At 39.2% G+C, this 14,949-nt stretch overlaps 1 protein-coding gene across 1 annotated transcript in view; it reads left to right on the top strand.

The window, feature by feature from the left end:
• TAB2 (TGF-beta activated kinase 1 (MAP3K7) binding protein 2) overlaps positions 1-8,675 on the top strand; it is an 86,273-nt gene extending 77,598 nt beyond the window's left edge. Inside the window, exon 8 of the mRNA XM_082855516.1 lies at positions 6,668-8,675. Coding sequence (XP_082711642.1) covers positions 6,668-6,810 — 143 coding nt within the window. The 3' untranslated portion in view covers positions 6,811-8,675. The remainder of the gene's footprint in view (positions 1-6,667) is intronic.
• The last annotated feature ends 6,274 nt before the right edge of the window (positions 8,676-14,949 follow it).

The following is a 14,949-nucleotide window of genomic DNA, read 5'->3' as shown; positions in this document are numbered from 1 at the left end:
ATTGTGAAATTTTTTGTTCTAGTTCTGTGAAAAATGCCATATGTAGTTTGATAGGGATTGCACTGAATCTGTAGACTGCTTTGGGTAGTATAGTCATTTTCACAGTGTTGATTCTTCCAGTCCCAGAACATGGTATAACTCTCCATCTGTTTGTATCATCTTTAGTTTCTTTCTTCAGTGTCTTAGATTTCTGCATACAGGTCTTTTGTCTCCTTAGGTAGGTTTATTCCTAGGTATTTTATTCTTTTTGTTGCAGTGGTAAATGGGAGTGTTTCCTTAATTTCTCTTTCAGATTTTTCATCATTAGTGTACAGAAATGCAAGAGATTTCTGTGCGTTAATTTTGTATCCTGCTACTCTACCAAATTCATTGATTAGCTCTAGTATTTTTCTGATAGCATCTTTAGGATTCTCTATGCATAGTATCATGTCATCTTCAAACAATGACAATTTTACTTCTTCTTTTCCGATTTGGATTCCTTTTATTTCTTTTTCTTCTCTGATTGCTGTGGCTAAAACTTCCAAAACTATGTTGAATAATAGTGGTGAGAGTGGGCAACCTTGTCTTGTTCCTGATCTTAGTGGAAGTGGTTTCAGTTTTTCACCATTGAGAACGATGTTGGCTGTGGGTTTGTCATATATGGCCTTTATTATGTTGAGGTGAGTTCCCTCTCTCCCTACTTTCTGCAGGGTTTTTATCATAAATGGGTGTTGAATTTTGTCGAAAGCATTTTCTGCATCTATTGAGATGATCATATGGTTTTTCTCCTTTAATTTGTTAATATTGTTTCTCACGTTGATTGATTTGCGTATATTGAAGAATCCTTGCATTCCTGGGATTAACCCCACTTGATCATGGTGTATGAGCCTTTTAATGTGCTGTTGGATTCTGTTTGCCAGTTGAGGCAACTGTTGAGGATTTTTGCTGTTGAGGATTTTTGCTGTTGAGGATTTTTGCTGTTTTTGCTGTTGAGGATTTTTGCATCTATGCTCATCAGTTATACTGGCCTGTAGTTTTCATATTTTTGTGGCATCTTTGTCTGGTTTTGGTAGCAGGGTGATGGTGGCCTCGTGGAATGAGTTTGGGAGTGTTCCTCCCTCTGCTATATTTTGGAAGTGTTTGAGAAGGATAGGTGTTAACTCTTCTCTAAATGTTTGATAGAATTCGCCTGTGAAGCCATCTGGTCCTGGGCTTTTGTTGGAAGATTTTTAATCATAGTCTCAATTTCAGTGCCTGTGATTGGTCTGTTTATATTTTCTGTTTCTTCCTGGTTCAGTCTTGGAAGGTTTTGCTTTCCTAAGAATTTGTCCATTTCTTCCAGGTTGTCCATTTTATTGGCATATAGTTGCTTGTAGTAATCTCTCATGCTCCTTTGTGTTTCTGCATTGTCAGTTATTACTTCTCCTTTTTCATTTCTAATTCTATTGATTTGAGTCTTCTCCCTTTTTTTCTTGATGAGTCTGGCTAATGGTTTATCAATTTTGTTTATCTTCTTAAGAACCAGCTTTTAGTTTTATTGATCTTTGCTATCGTTTCCTTCATTTCTTTTTCATTTATTTCTGATCTGATCTTTATGATTTCTTTCTTTCTACTAACTTTGGGGTTTTTTTGTTCTTTCTCTAATTGCTTTAGGTGTAAGTTTAGGTTGTTTATTTGAGATGTTTCTTGTTTCTTGAAGTAGCACTGCATTGCGATAAACTTCCCTCTTAGAACTGCTTTTGCTGCATCCCATAGGTTTTGGGTCATCATGTTTTCATTGTCATTTGTTCCTAGGTATTTTTTGTTTTCTTCTTTGATTTCTTCAGTGATCTCTTGGTTATTTAGTAGTGTATTGTTTAGCCTCCATGTGTTTGTATTTTTTACAGATTTTTTCCTGTAATTGATATCTAGTCTCATAGTGTTGAGGTCGGAAAAGATACTTCATACGATTTCAATTTTCTTAAATTCACCAAGGCTTGATTTGTGACCCAAGATATGATCTATCCTGGAGAATATTCCATGAGCACTTGAGAAGAAAGTGTAATCTGCTGTTTTTGGATGGAATGTCCTATAAATATCAATTAAGTCCATCTTGTTTAATGTATCATTTAAAGTTTGTGTTTCCTTGTTTATTTTCATTTTGGATGATCTGTCCATCGGTGAAAGTGAGGTGTTAAAGTCCCTGACTATGATTGTGTTACTGTCGATTTCCTCTTTTGTGGCTGTTAGCATTTGCCTTATGTATTAAGGTGCTCCTATGTTGGGTGCATGAATATTTACAATTGTTAAATCTTCTTCTTGGATTGATCCCTTGATCATTATGTAGTCTCCGTCTTTGTCTTTTGTAATAGTCTTTATTTTAAAGTCTATTTTGTCTGATATGAGAATTGCTACTCCAGCTTTCTTTTGATTTCCATTTGCATGGAATATCTTTTTCCATCCCCTAATTTTCAGTCTGTATGTGTCCTTAGATCTGAAATGGGTCTCTTGTAGACAGCATATATATGGGTCTTGTTTTTGTATCCATTCAGCCAGTCTGTGTCTTTTGGTTGGAGCATTTAATCCATTTACATTTAAGGTAGTTATCGATATGTATGTTCCTATTACCATTTTCTTAATTCTTCTGGGTTTGTTATTGTAAGTCTTTTCCTTCTCTTGTGTTTCCTGCCTAGAGAAGTTCCTTTACCATTTGTTGTAGAGCTGGTTTGGTGGTGCTGAATTCTCTTAGCTTTTGCTTATCTCTAAAGGTTTTAATTTCTCTGTGGAATCTGGATGAGATCCTTGCTGGGTAGAGTAATCTTGGTTGTAGGTTTTCCCCTTTCATCAGTTTAAATATGTCCTGCCACTCCCTTCTGGCTTGCAGAGTTTCTGCTGAAAGAGCAGCTGTTAACCTTGTGGGGATTCCCTTGTATGTTAATTGTTACTTTTCACTGCTGCTTTTAGTATTTTTTCTTTGTTTTTAATTTTGATAGTTTGATTAATATGTGTCTTGGCGTGTTTTTCCTTGGATTATCCTGTATGGGACTGTCTGTGCTTCCTGGACTTGATTGACTATTTCCTTACCCATATTAGGGAAGTTTTCAACTATAATCTCTTCAGATATTTTCTCACTCCCTTTCTTTTTCTCTTCTGCTTCTGGGACCCCTATAATTCGAATGTTGGTGTGTTCAGTGTTGTCTCAGAGGTCTCTAAGACTTTCCTCAATTCTTTTCATTCTTTTTTCTTTATTCTGCTCTGTGGTAGTTATTTCCAGTATTTTATCTTCCAGGTCACTTATCCATTCTTCTGCCTCAGTTATTCTGCTATTGATTACTTCTAGAGAATTTTAAATTTCATTTATTGTGTTATATGTCATTGTTTGTTTCCTCTTTAGTTCTTCCAAGTCCTTGTTAAACGTTTCTTGTATTTTCTCCATTCTATTTCCAAGATTTGGGATCATCTTTACTATCATTACTGTGAATTCTTTTTCAGGTAGACTGCCTATTTCCTCTTCCTTTGTTTGGTCTGGTGTGTTTTTATCTTGCTCCTTCATCTGCTATGTGTTTCTCTGTCTTATCTTGCTTAATTTACTGTGTTTGGAGTCTCCTTTTCACAGGCTGCAGGTTAGTAATTCCCATGTTTTTGGTGTCTGACCCCAGTGGCTAAGGTTGGTTCAGTGCGTTGTGCAGGCTTCCTGGTGGAGCGGACTGGTGCCTGTGTTCTGGTGGATGAGGCTGGATCTTGCCTTTCTGGTGGGCAGGACCACATCCAGTTGTGTGTTTTGGGGTGTCTGTGACCTTATTATGATTTTAGGCAGCCTGTCTGCTAATGGGTGGGGTTGTGTTCCTGTCTTGCTAGTTGTTTGGCATAGGGTGCCCAGCACTGTAGTTTGCTGGGTGAAGCACTGAGTGGAGCTGAGTCTTAGTGTTGAGATGGAGGTCTCTGGGAGAGCTTTCGCTGTTTGATATTACGTGGGGCTGGGAGGCCTCTAGTGGTCCACTGTCCTGAACTCGGCTCTCCCACCTCAGAGGCTCAGGCCTGACATCCGGCCAGAGCACCAAGACCCTGTCAGCACCCGATCTCTCTTCGGAAGACAGGGCTGGGCCTTGAGAGAGACAGAAGATGTGGAAGTGTGTGGGTGGTCTCTGCAGTCAGAAGTCCTGAGTTCCAGTGCTGACTTTCCTGCTAACGGGTCTTTAGCCTCTGTTTCTTTATCTGCTAGTGTTGGAGGGTCTCCTGCAGAGTCGGCGGTGGCTGTGGCTCACTATGGGGACAAGGACACTGGCAGCAGAAGTACTGGGAAGTTCTCCTTGACGTGAGCCCTCCCAGAGTCTGCCATTAGCTCCACCAAAGAGCCCCATCCCATGACTCTTTTTGAATTATGATTTTCTCAGGGTATATGCCCAGTAGTGGGATTGCTGGGTCGTATGGTAGTTCTATTTTTAGGTTTTTAAGGAACCTCCATACTGTTCTCTGTAGTGGCTGTATCAGTTTACGTTTCCACCAACAGACAATGCAAGGTTTTTTATGGGGTTTTGTTCGTTTGTTTGTTTGTTTGCTTTTGCGGTACGCGGGCCTCTCACTGTTGTGGCCTCTCCCGTTGCGGAGCACAGGCTCCGGACGCGCAGGCTCAGCGGCCATGGCTCACGGGCCCAGCCTCTCCGCGGCATGTGGGATCTTCCCAGACCGGGGCACAAACCCGTGTCCCCTGCCTCGCCAGGCGGACTCTCAACCACTGCGCCACCAGGGAAGCCCAATGCAGGGTTTTTTAACAGCTAAAATGAAGTGTGGCAATCACAAGTCATCCTGTGCCACCTAATTTCCTCTTTTTTCAATTCTGGTGGTTACTTAGTTTCCAAATACCACTCATAAATAAGAGTCATAATTCTAAGTACCAAAAGAGATCGTGCAGATGTAAGAAAACCATTGGAGATTTTTCCATTTAAAAAAAAAAATTAGGTCCTCTATTGATACCTTAGATATTACTTAAATAATGAAGAAGATTCTGGCACTTAATAATAGATTGAAGTGTTAATATAGATTGAATTGCCTTCCTAAAAAACCTTTGTAGTTAAACAAAAAGGAAAGACAAGCTTTTACTGAAAATGTGCCAGGTAGGAATGTTTTCTAACCTTGGTGAGACCAAAATTCTAGTAAGTAGACTGGATTATCCCCCAGATTAAAACAGTTATGCTATAAAATGTTTCCCAGGTATGGAGTGTGAAATAATTGTAGATGGTAAAAAGTCAAACATTTTTAACTGTATTTATTTTAATGTGTCTTAGAGGATACTAATTAGTACTGTCAGACCCTTGATTTTTCAAATATTTTTACTTAGGTAAACCTTAAATAGATATTTGTTTTAAAGTTATTCAATTTAAAGAAAATTACTGTATAAATAGTACTTCCATGCTGCCCATGCATGTGCCAGAAATTGTGGTGATGCCTAAAAAATTCTGACCAATGCTTAAAGTGGGAATTTTGCAATAAAGTGTTTAATGCCAAACAGTAAAGTGCTGCTAAAGGGGCACAAAGTACCAAACATAACTTAATGATTTTAAATTTGTTATAGAAACTTGATATTTTCATCTACTATATACAATAGTTTGTCTTTTAAAATAGCAGAAAAGGTATCATTTAGTTATCAACTCCATGGAGCAGGTAGAATTTTCAAATTAATATACATTATCTTAACATAGTTTGGAAACTACAAATTATAAACCTTGACTGGAGAGATCCAACAATGCATGCTCCTTTTACTTGAAACGTCTCCACAATAATTTGTAGGGATACTATTCTGGAATTATAATGGTACCTCCCTCCCCCAAAAAAGTAGTTTCATAAACGTAATTTCATCTTAGATACAACCATGGAGGAATATAATTATTCCTTATATTTAAGTTACCTCTGTACCTTCAAACATTCTAGAACATTGGCCTCATAAAGCTGCAGTGACTTTATTTTATAGGTAAGAAAGATTAGATGTAGAGGATACATGATTTATTATCTAAGATCACAGAGCAAAGAAATTAGGAGTTAGTAGCAGAGCCAGGAGTAGAACTCCATTCTCACAACTCTTAATCTTTAATCTAATAGTCTTTCTCGTGTTCCATAATAAACATGATTTTAAAAGAAAGTGAGAAATAAAGCCTGGTAAAATTTTATACTGATTTACTCCAAGGCCTATTGTCGATATTTGGTTAAATAAGGTTTTAGAAATTAGTTCATCTTGATATTTTATTTGTGTTGTTCAGATAGAGAACATTTAACAAAAACTTCCATTCCTGGTAGAAAACAAAAATATAAATACTACTTCAGTGAGAAATGAAACTCAAACTTTAATCAGACATAAATGCACTAGCAGTATTACATTGTGGTTGGACACCTTTTCACCATATTAGGTGACATTATGGTAATCTTGGCTCTTAGTTACCATATGAATTGACTTCCCTTTTCTCCTGCTACAAATTGGGGGAAATGATGCTCTTTTCCCCTTTGAGGAGGTATTGAGGTGGTTATGTCATGTACATGTTGCTGTTCCCCAGTGGAGAGGTGCCAGCCTGACAGAGACAGGTTGTAAGGATCAAGCGTGTGTGTCAGTTTCAGCTAGATGCTTCACTTGTTTAACAAGCTGTTTCATGCTGTGCAGTACAAATAGTGTTTAAAGTTGCCAGTAATTTATGACTTTGCAATTTTTGCTTCCTTACAGATCAAAGGTCCACCATCAAAACACCGAAGACTCAAGACACAGAAGATGATGAGGGGGCTCAGTGGAATTGTACTGCCTGTACTTTTTTGAACCATCCAGCCTTAATCCGTTGTGAACAGTGTGAGATGCCAAGGCATTTCTGAGCCAAGAGGCCCTATATCTTCCCTAAAACCACATCTGAAGTTCAAGAAACTAGTCTGTCATCAGGGGAAAAGTTTCACTGCTACATAGGATTTTGTCAAATTGAAGGTGTGACAAGATGGTGTTGTGCTAATGTTAAATGTCAGCCCACAGAGCTAATAATACCTCAGTCTAATGTCATGGGCAGTTGAAATTCATCACATGAAGGTAATCTGCTGAAAGACTTGGTTGCCCACTGCCTAACCATGTACAGTGTTACCAGTAGCCCATTAAGGATAATTCTCAATATATTAATACCTAGGTGTTCCCAGTACCTTTTCCCCTCATGTCACTACTGAATTTTGACAGGAGGAAGGAACAGAACAATGGCTTTTTTTTTTTTTTAAAGCTTTCGGTGAAACACTACAAACATGAAGAAAAGGAACAAGGTTTAACTATTTAAAAACTGTTTGCTGCCATATAGTGCCAATGGATAGGGGAAGAACGTCACAAATCTGTGGTACTCTTGGCTTTGTCTTTGTCTTCCCTGAAAACGTCTCCACTCTGTGAAGCCAGCATCTAGGGTCTAAAGATGAAAAGAAAAGCAGCATGCATTGTCTGTACAAACATGGAGTGAGATATCCCAAAGCCTTTCCTACTGTACAGATCTCTCGAGTCTGCTTTAAGTGATTTCTTTTCTTCCTTATTATTTTCTTGTATTTCTATATGTATAGTGTAATAGTCTTTTGTTAACTAATTTTCTTTTTTCCTTTTAGTGATTAAGCACGATCATGTCCCTTTTTAAGCCTTACCTGAGAGAAGCAATGCCTTAAAATAAAAAAAAGCATTAATGAAATGAAACTATGCACAAAATAACTTTCCTCTACTTATTCTGTACTTTGCCCTCATGAGTGCCGATGTTCTGTGAAGACATACAGATGCTGCACAGTGAATTGCAGAAAATATTACAAGACTTACGTCTATAGGTCACACTATATACTGACTTTAGCAGTGGGTAACACAACACAGTGTTTTATCTTCCACAGGGAAGCTTAAAACAAAAGATATTTTTAACCCACTGACAGCAACAAGGTTAAGCTTGCTTTATCTGCCTCGTGTCCCACAGAACTCTCACAAGAGATTACTATTGGGAAAGTACAGTTTCAAAACCAGCAACAGCAGCAGTACCTACAGCCCTTTTTTCGGAGAGAAGTTTAAATGCTTTACTGTTGGGGCAATCCGTTTCTAAACCTGACTTGGTGGCAGTATCATGTATATTTATAAAACAAGGCTAGTCATATTTAGGACAACTGAAGAAGAGCTGGAAAAAAGAAAAACAAGCAAACTTGAACACTGAAGCAACCTCAAGCATCTCTTTATTTTGATGATATATTTTTATAAGGAAAATAAATATTCAGATGATTAGGAGTGTATATAACTAAATGAAATCAAGAAAAAGAAATAACAGTATGCATTTTAAAAAACAATTATGGAATTATATATCAGTGCTTAGAATGGGGCTAAGGGAAGTGCTGAAATGTAGCAAAAGATAGGAGGTAATGTAGACTGTCACCCACTGTAAATGTTTGCAAATGAATATTTTTAAATAAACAGGATTATTACAGGTGATTCTATATGAATGTCAAAGCCTTAACTTCCAGGCTTTGCATCTTGTATATGGGAAGAACTATGACAATCCTAGTTAATTAGACAAACTCAAAGCCCTTACATTTGATGCGTTTTGTTTTAAAAATAGGCCTTGTTTTTCAGCTTCATCTGCAGTTCTATGTGAAGATTGATAAATCAGTTTTTACTTGTTTTATTAATAAAACGTAATTTGGATATCTTGAGTTGATGGTTTTGTGATTTAGCTGGGTAAAAACTATCTTTGTAACAGATAAGTTATTTATAAAAATTAAAACACTTCTATTCTAACGTGGATTTTGTGACTTGTTTTTAAAGTCTGTGGGACAGGAGATAATTTATGCCCCAGCAGAACCTTTGATAGTTAATATAAACCAGAGAAAGCTCACTCTCTAGAGTCTTCTCATGACATCATGGCATTCCACTGCATCTCTTGGATTATTTGTATCAATTTCCGCAGGCTTCTTTTTAACTAATGAGTGAAAGCAATCATGTTTAAGCTGAGGCAGAAAAATGAATATTGCTTTTCTCAGAGTTTATTATAGCTTTTTCTTTTGTTTCTTTTGGGGTTTTTAAATGCGATTTCTTGGGCCATTTAGCCCGAGTAGTCATTTAGTTAATATTTGCTCTCTCGTATTATGTGTAAGTGCTGAGGATGGTGGTGCTTCCCTTGAAGAGAACCTTTACATTGAGTTTTCAAAAAATTATGACTCAGTTTTTCTGAGCTTGAAAAGAGCAGAGTGGCCCTTGCTGACCTTGTTATGACATAACTTACAGACAGCTCTGCCTTGCCCTGACTGGTCTTATAAACCTAGTAGGACATAAATATTCTTTGCCAGGGAATATGAGGTCTGGATATGTTGGTGGTCTGGAGACTACCTTCAGGAATTATTGCACTAAAATCGAATTGCAGGTACTAAGAGCCTCAGATGGAAAGATGGACTTCGTTTCTCGTTGCTGATCATCCTTGGGTGCTGACATGCTTTATATTGAAAGGGGAGGTGGGCAGTTAGCGGTTCATGTAAACTGGACTTCTCAGGAAAACTTTTATTTTTAACAAAATGTTGGCCAGTATCTACTATATAACTAGTATGTTATACAAAGATGCATGTTGTATTGAGAATTTTTGTGGAAAAAATATAAAAATTTATTTTTCTTTTAAAATTTCCATTTTTTTTAAATGACAAGCAGGGCCAAACTACAGTGTAATATTAATTGACTTTATATTGGAGAATTGAAATTGTATATAAACTCATATCTATGATAGCTCAAAACTATATTAGCTATTTAACTTATATTTTAATCAAAGCATGTATAAATAGCAAGGTTAACTGACATTTCATCAGTTTCTTCTATCCTGGTTTAATGTTGATGGGAAATTATAGTGAACAATGATAAGTTTAAGTAAATGGTATGAGATATAATCATCAGTCTGTGAGTAATTGAAGTTGACCGTGTTGCCTTAGGAAATAATATTAAATGGCATCAAACGCCATTCCAGATTTGATATCTGCGTGCCAGGTATTAGCATAGTTTCCTATATAATATTACAAAATGCTTATATTTCTCCGTGACAAGTGAACGTATTTTTTTTTTGATTCTAGTTTTTAGAAACTATAATTGTATCCATTTTACTTGAAGATGAAATGACTCAGGGCTGCATTTTAATTTTTATTGTTTCCATCTGAAAATATAATTAGGCAACTGAGAGAAAAGGCTTCCTCTAAAGAAAGTACAATTTTGTAGCTTTATATTTGTTAAATTGGATTTCCCCCCCCTCCAATATGTAGTAGGCTGTTTGGTGTTTTTTTGTTGTTGTTCTTGTTGTTTTTTAGGGAGTGTAGTTAGTCATTAAAAATGCTTGGTAATGCATTGTCTTTGCAACTATAAATTTCTTCCTGTATTACAAGTTCAAAAGTAGAATTGCCATGTTACAGTACAATAGCTCATTAATTTACCTAGTTATTTAAGAAGGTTATGAAAGCAGTTGCATTTTTAATACTGCGCCGCCTTATTCCCCAGATAGACCCCTCAAATCTTAAGAGTCAGGACAGTTGGGATCCAATTCGGGCATCTCCCTAGATTTAGTCTGTAACCCTGGGATAGTCCTTTGCTTTTCTTTCCTTGCCTTGTTAAAGGAAGATAATTATATTAACGTTAAACCCTCCTCACAGAGGTGTTGAGGGGCTTAGATGTGGAACTATCTGAGCCAACCTCTTTTCTCTCTAGGAACCGGATTATCCTAAAACTGGGTTATGTTTCTGTATGAATGGGTTTTGAGGCATTTTTCTCAACAGTATTAATGAACAGAATGGTAAGTTTACTATTTATTTCTCTGAATTGGTCTAGGGACATCTCAGTCGATCAGAATTCGGTATTTCAGTCACTGTAATTCTTTCCCTCTTTTAAAGTCAAAAGGTTGATTGCTTTGCAAAGGTTACAAAGCTGACCTGGAGATCAAGTGTGTTTATATTTCTCTTGCATGTCCAGCTCTCTAAAGAATGTGCGTTTTATGATGGAGAACAGCAAATTATTTCTCTAGGAAAATAAACGCTTTCTTCAAAGGACTTAGTCCAGTGTTTGCACATCTGCATATTTGTTTTAAGCCTAAAATTGGCCCAAGGTCCACTTCATTCTAGCCTCTCTTCACAGATCCCCTTCTTTTACCTCTTTCTTTCCCGCCCCCCTCTTCTGAGGGCAGAAATACATCTTTCCTCTGATCCCAACTGCATTCGGCCCTCCATATGTACAGGTTCTACATCTTCGGATTTAAGCAACCGCAGATCAAAAATACTCAGGAAGGGACTTCCCTGGTGGTCCAGTGGTTAAGAATCCTCCTTCCAAAGCCACGGTTCGATCCCTGATCTGGGAACTAAGATCCCACATGCCGCAAGGCAACTAAGCCCACACGCTGCAACTACTGAGCCCACGCACTCTGGAGCCCGTGTGCCACAACTAGGGAGAAACCCACGCACCACAATGAGCCCACGCACAGCAACGAAAGATCCCGCATGCCATAAGGAAGATCCTGTGTGCCGCAACTAAGACCCAACGCAGCCAAATAAATAAATAAATGTTGGGAAAAGAATACTCGGGAGAAAAAGATTCCAAAAACTTCCAAAAAGCAAAATTTGAATTTGCTGTGCACCAGCAGCTATTTACATTGTATTAGGTATTATAAGTAGTCTAGAGATCATTTAAAGCATAATAAATAGTACACCTTTTTATATAAGGTACTTGAACATCCTTGGATTTTGAATATCTTGGGGGCTGTCCTGGAACCAATCCCCCGTGAATACCAAAGGACAACTTACATAGTGGAACCATTACAACTTAACCAATCTACATTCCAAAAATGCTTATTGATCCTCATAGCATAGTGAATAAATACTGTGGTATCTTCAACGTGGCAGTGCTTTCCATAGAGTTTAAAAAGAAAAAAGTTGGGCTTCCCTGGTGGCGCAGTGGTTAAGAATCCGCCTGCCAATGCAGGAGACACGGGTTCGAGCCCTGGTCCGGGAAGATCCCACATGCCGCGGAACAACTAAGCCCGTGTGCCACAACTACTGAGCCTGCGCTCTAGAGCCCGCGAGCTACAACTACTGAAGCCTGCGTGCCACAGCTACTGAAGCCTGCACGCCTAGAGCCCATGCTCCACAACAAGAGAAGCCACCGCAATGAGAAGCCTGCACACTACAACGAAGAGTAGCCCCTGCTCATCGCAACCAGAGAAAAGCCCACGTGCAGCAACAAAGACCCAAAAGCAGCCAAAAATAAGTAAATAAATAAAATTTAAAAAAAAAAAAAAAGGGCTTCCCTGGTGGCGCAGTGGTTGAGAGTCCGCCTGCCGATGCAGGGGATACGGGTTCGTGCCCCGGTCCGGGAAGATCCCACATGCCGAGGAGCGGCTGGGCCCGTGAGCCATGGCCGCTGAGCCTGCGCGTCCGGAACCTGTGCTCCGCAACTGGGGAGGCCACAACAGTGGGAGGCCCGCGTACCGCAAAAAAAGAAAAAACAAGAAAAAAGCTCCCTCCCACCTGTGAAACCATCCATTAGTTCCTAGTAGGCTCAGCGCCTTTCGCACTGTGATCTAATTGGTTCTGCCTCTGGCTTCTTCCTCTTACCTTGCACCTGCAGCTAGATTAAAGAGAGAACATCATCTCCATTCTCTCTTCAGAAACCTCTACTGTTTCCCCATTGCTGACAGGGCTTAACTTGTACAATTCTGTCGTCTTTTCAGGATGGTTTGTTACTTTGCAACAGAATACTCTTCCAGCTAAATTGGCCTAATCACTTCCCTGAAGAGACCTTGCACGCCCCACATCACCCCAATGTACTTTTGTCCATCCCATTTCCCCTGTCTCTACTTAAGTTTAACCTTTCAAAGGTTAAACTTGGTGCAGCCAAAACTTAACCAGGTCAAGGGTCAAGGTTGTGAGAACTTTCCAAACTGCACCTTCTCATGGCACTTGCTGTATTTTCTGCCCACTTGTGATTCATTGCTACTTTGACCTCTCCATTTACATCCTGACAGGGCAGGTATTGTTACACACCCGCTTTGTGTCCTCACAGTAAATGCCCTTATGTACAGCAAGAAGTCAATAACTGGTGATGGTGGTAATGATTCTTGACGACCAAGTTAATTTCTAACATTTAATTCCAAGTTAATCGGTACAGCCATTTTGAACTTGATGTGTATTTTCTCATAGGACCAATATCATAAGTGATAAGTTCCCAGGCCAGATCACCAATTAACTGGAATGCTTTGCATTTGAAATACTGAAATAAGGTGCAGTACTATTGGGGTAAGTAAATTAACAATGAAATTAAGTGAAAATGTTTCAAATCTCTTATGTGCATTTCTGGAAGAGGGTGGAGAATTAGAGAGCTTTGTGGATATTCTGGAAAATTGAGAAATTTGACATTTGAAATTGAGTCTCCTGATTCTGTTACATCTGATTTCATTTTAGAGCTTTAATTTTGCCTTTTTCTTCGATAAGGATGTTTGCGTGGCTTGTTCTTAAACATAACGAGGATCAATTTTTTTTTAATTCACAATTGAAGCAGAGAAGGACATGAGAGAATATTTTTCCTGAGAAAACTGGTCTAGAGAAGAGGAAAGAAAGAAGAAAGTGAAATGTGAAATAACTCCTCCCCTTTCCCAAGAAGGGGGTGGAAAGACAGGCTTCCGACTAAAGGAACAATAGCAGAGAGCAGGGACTAGGTGTATATTTGTGACTCAGGCATGTATAACCAAGACACTGCCTGTGTGATGGGCACCATGAAACAAGGGCACATTTTAGTACACGAATTGGCTTGAAGTCATAATGACTATCTTTTGGGGTTTTAATAGAATTATTTCACAAACCCTTTCACTGAAGCGCCAGATTCAGTATCCCAGAGCATAATTACGTTACTATCAAATGGTAAAAACACACAGCAAAGTTTTTTAAACTTGTCACTGTATTTCTTTATCAACCACAATCTTACTCTTTTCTACTGTTCACAACCATTAATGTACCATAGTTAAAAGCACTGACGGGCTTCCCTGGTGGCACAGTGGTTGAGAGTCCGCCTGCCGATGCAGGGGACACGGGTTCGTGCCCCGGTCCGAGAAGATCCCACATGCCGCGCAGCGGCTGGGCCCGTGAGCCATGGCTGCTGAGCCTGCGCGTGTGGAGCCTGTGCTCCGCAATGGGAGGGGCCACAACAGTGAGAGGCCCGCATACTGCCAAAAAAAAAAAAAAAAAAAGGCACTGACTTCACATTACATGAAACAAATGGCCTCCACATTCCAAGACAAATGAAAGAAAGAATAAGCAGGACTCGCTGAAAACCTTCGGCCAACTGGCATTTTTTTCCTTTGAGCACATCTATGTTCTGATATACTGACATCTATGTTCGCTACGGTGCAGAAATCTTGAGACCTTGAGTCGTATGAAGCTTTCGTTTTTCATGGCATTTTTACACAGTCATGAGTCCACAAGTAAAAGGATTTTGTTGCTATATTGAGTCATTGTGTTCTATTTTCTCAGGTTTCTACAAGGATACAGAGGAAAAAATGCCCTTCCGTTCTCAAAGAATACAGTTCAGTAACCCTTCAGCTTTCTCCTCTAGACAGAATAACGACCTTCTGTCTTTCCTCATACACTCTGTTTTCCTTTCCTAAGGCCCCAGCTTCCTCTACCACGCTTTATGAATTATAATTGGACATAGAACCTTTGACATCTTTATTCGTTCAGAAAATGGGCTTAGGGCTTCCCTGGTGGTGCAGTAGTTAAGAATCCGCCTGCCAATGCAGGGGACACGGGTTCGAGCCCTGGTCCAGGAAGATGCCGCGGAGCAACTAAGCCTGTGCACCACAACTACTAAGCCTGCGCCCTACAGCCCGTGAGCCACAAGTACTGAGCCCGCGTGGCACAACTACTGAAGCCCACGCTCCTAGAGCCCGTGCTCCACAACAAGAGAAACCACTGCAGTGAGAAGCCCGTGCACCACAACGAAGAGCAACCCCTGCT

Source organism: Leucopleurus acutus (genome assembly GCF_964270905.1).
Source record: "Leucopleurus acutus genome assembly, chromosome: 15".
Taxonomy (NCBI): Eukaryota; Metazoa; Chordata; class Mammalia; order Artiodactyla; family Delphinidae; genus Leucopleurus; species Leucopleurus acutus.
Note: the sequence above shows the minus strand (reverse complement) of the source record. Positions and strands in the feature narration are given on the sequence as shown.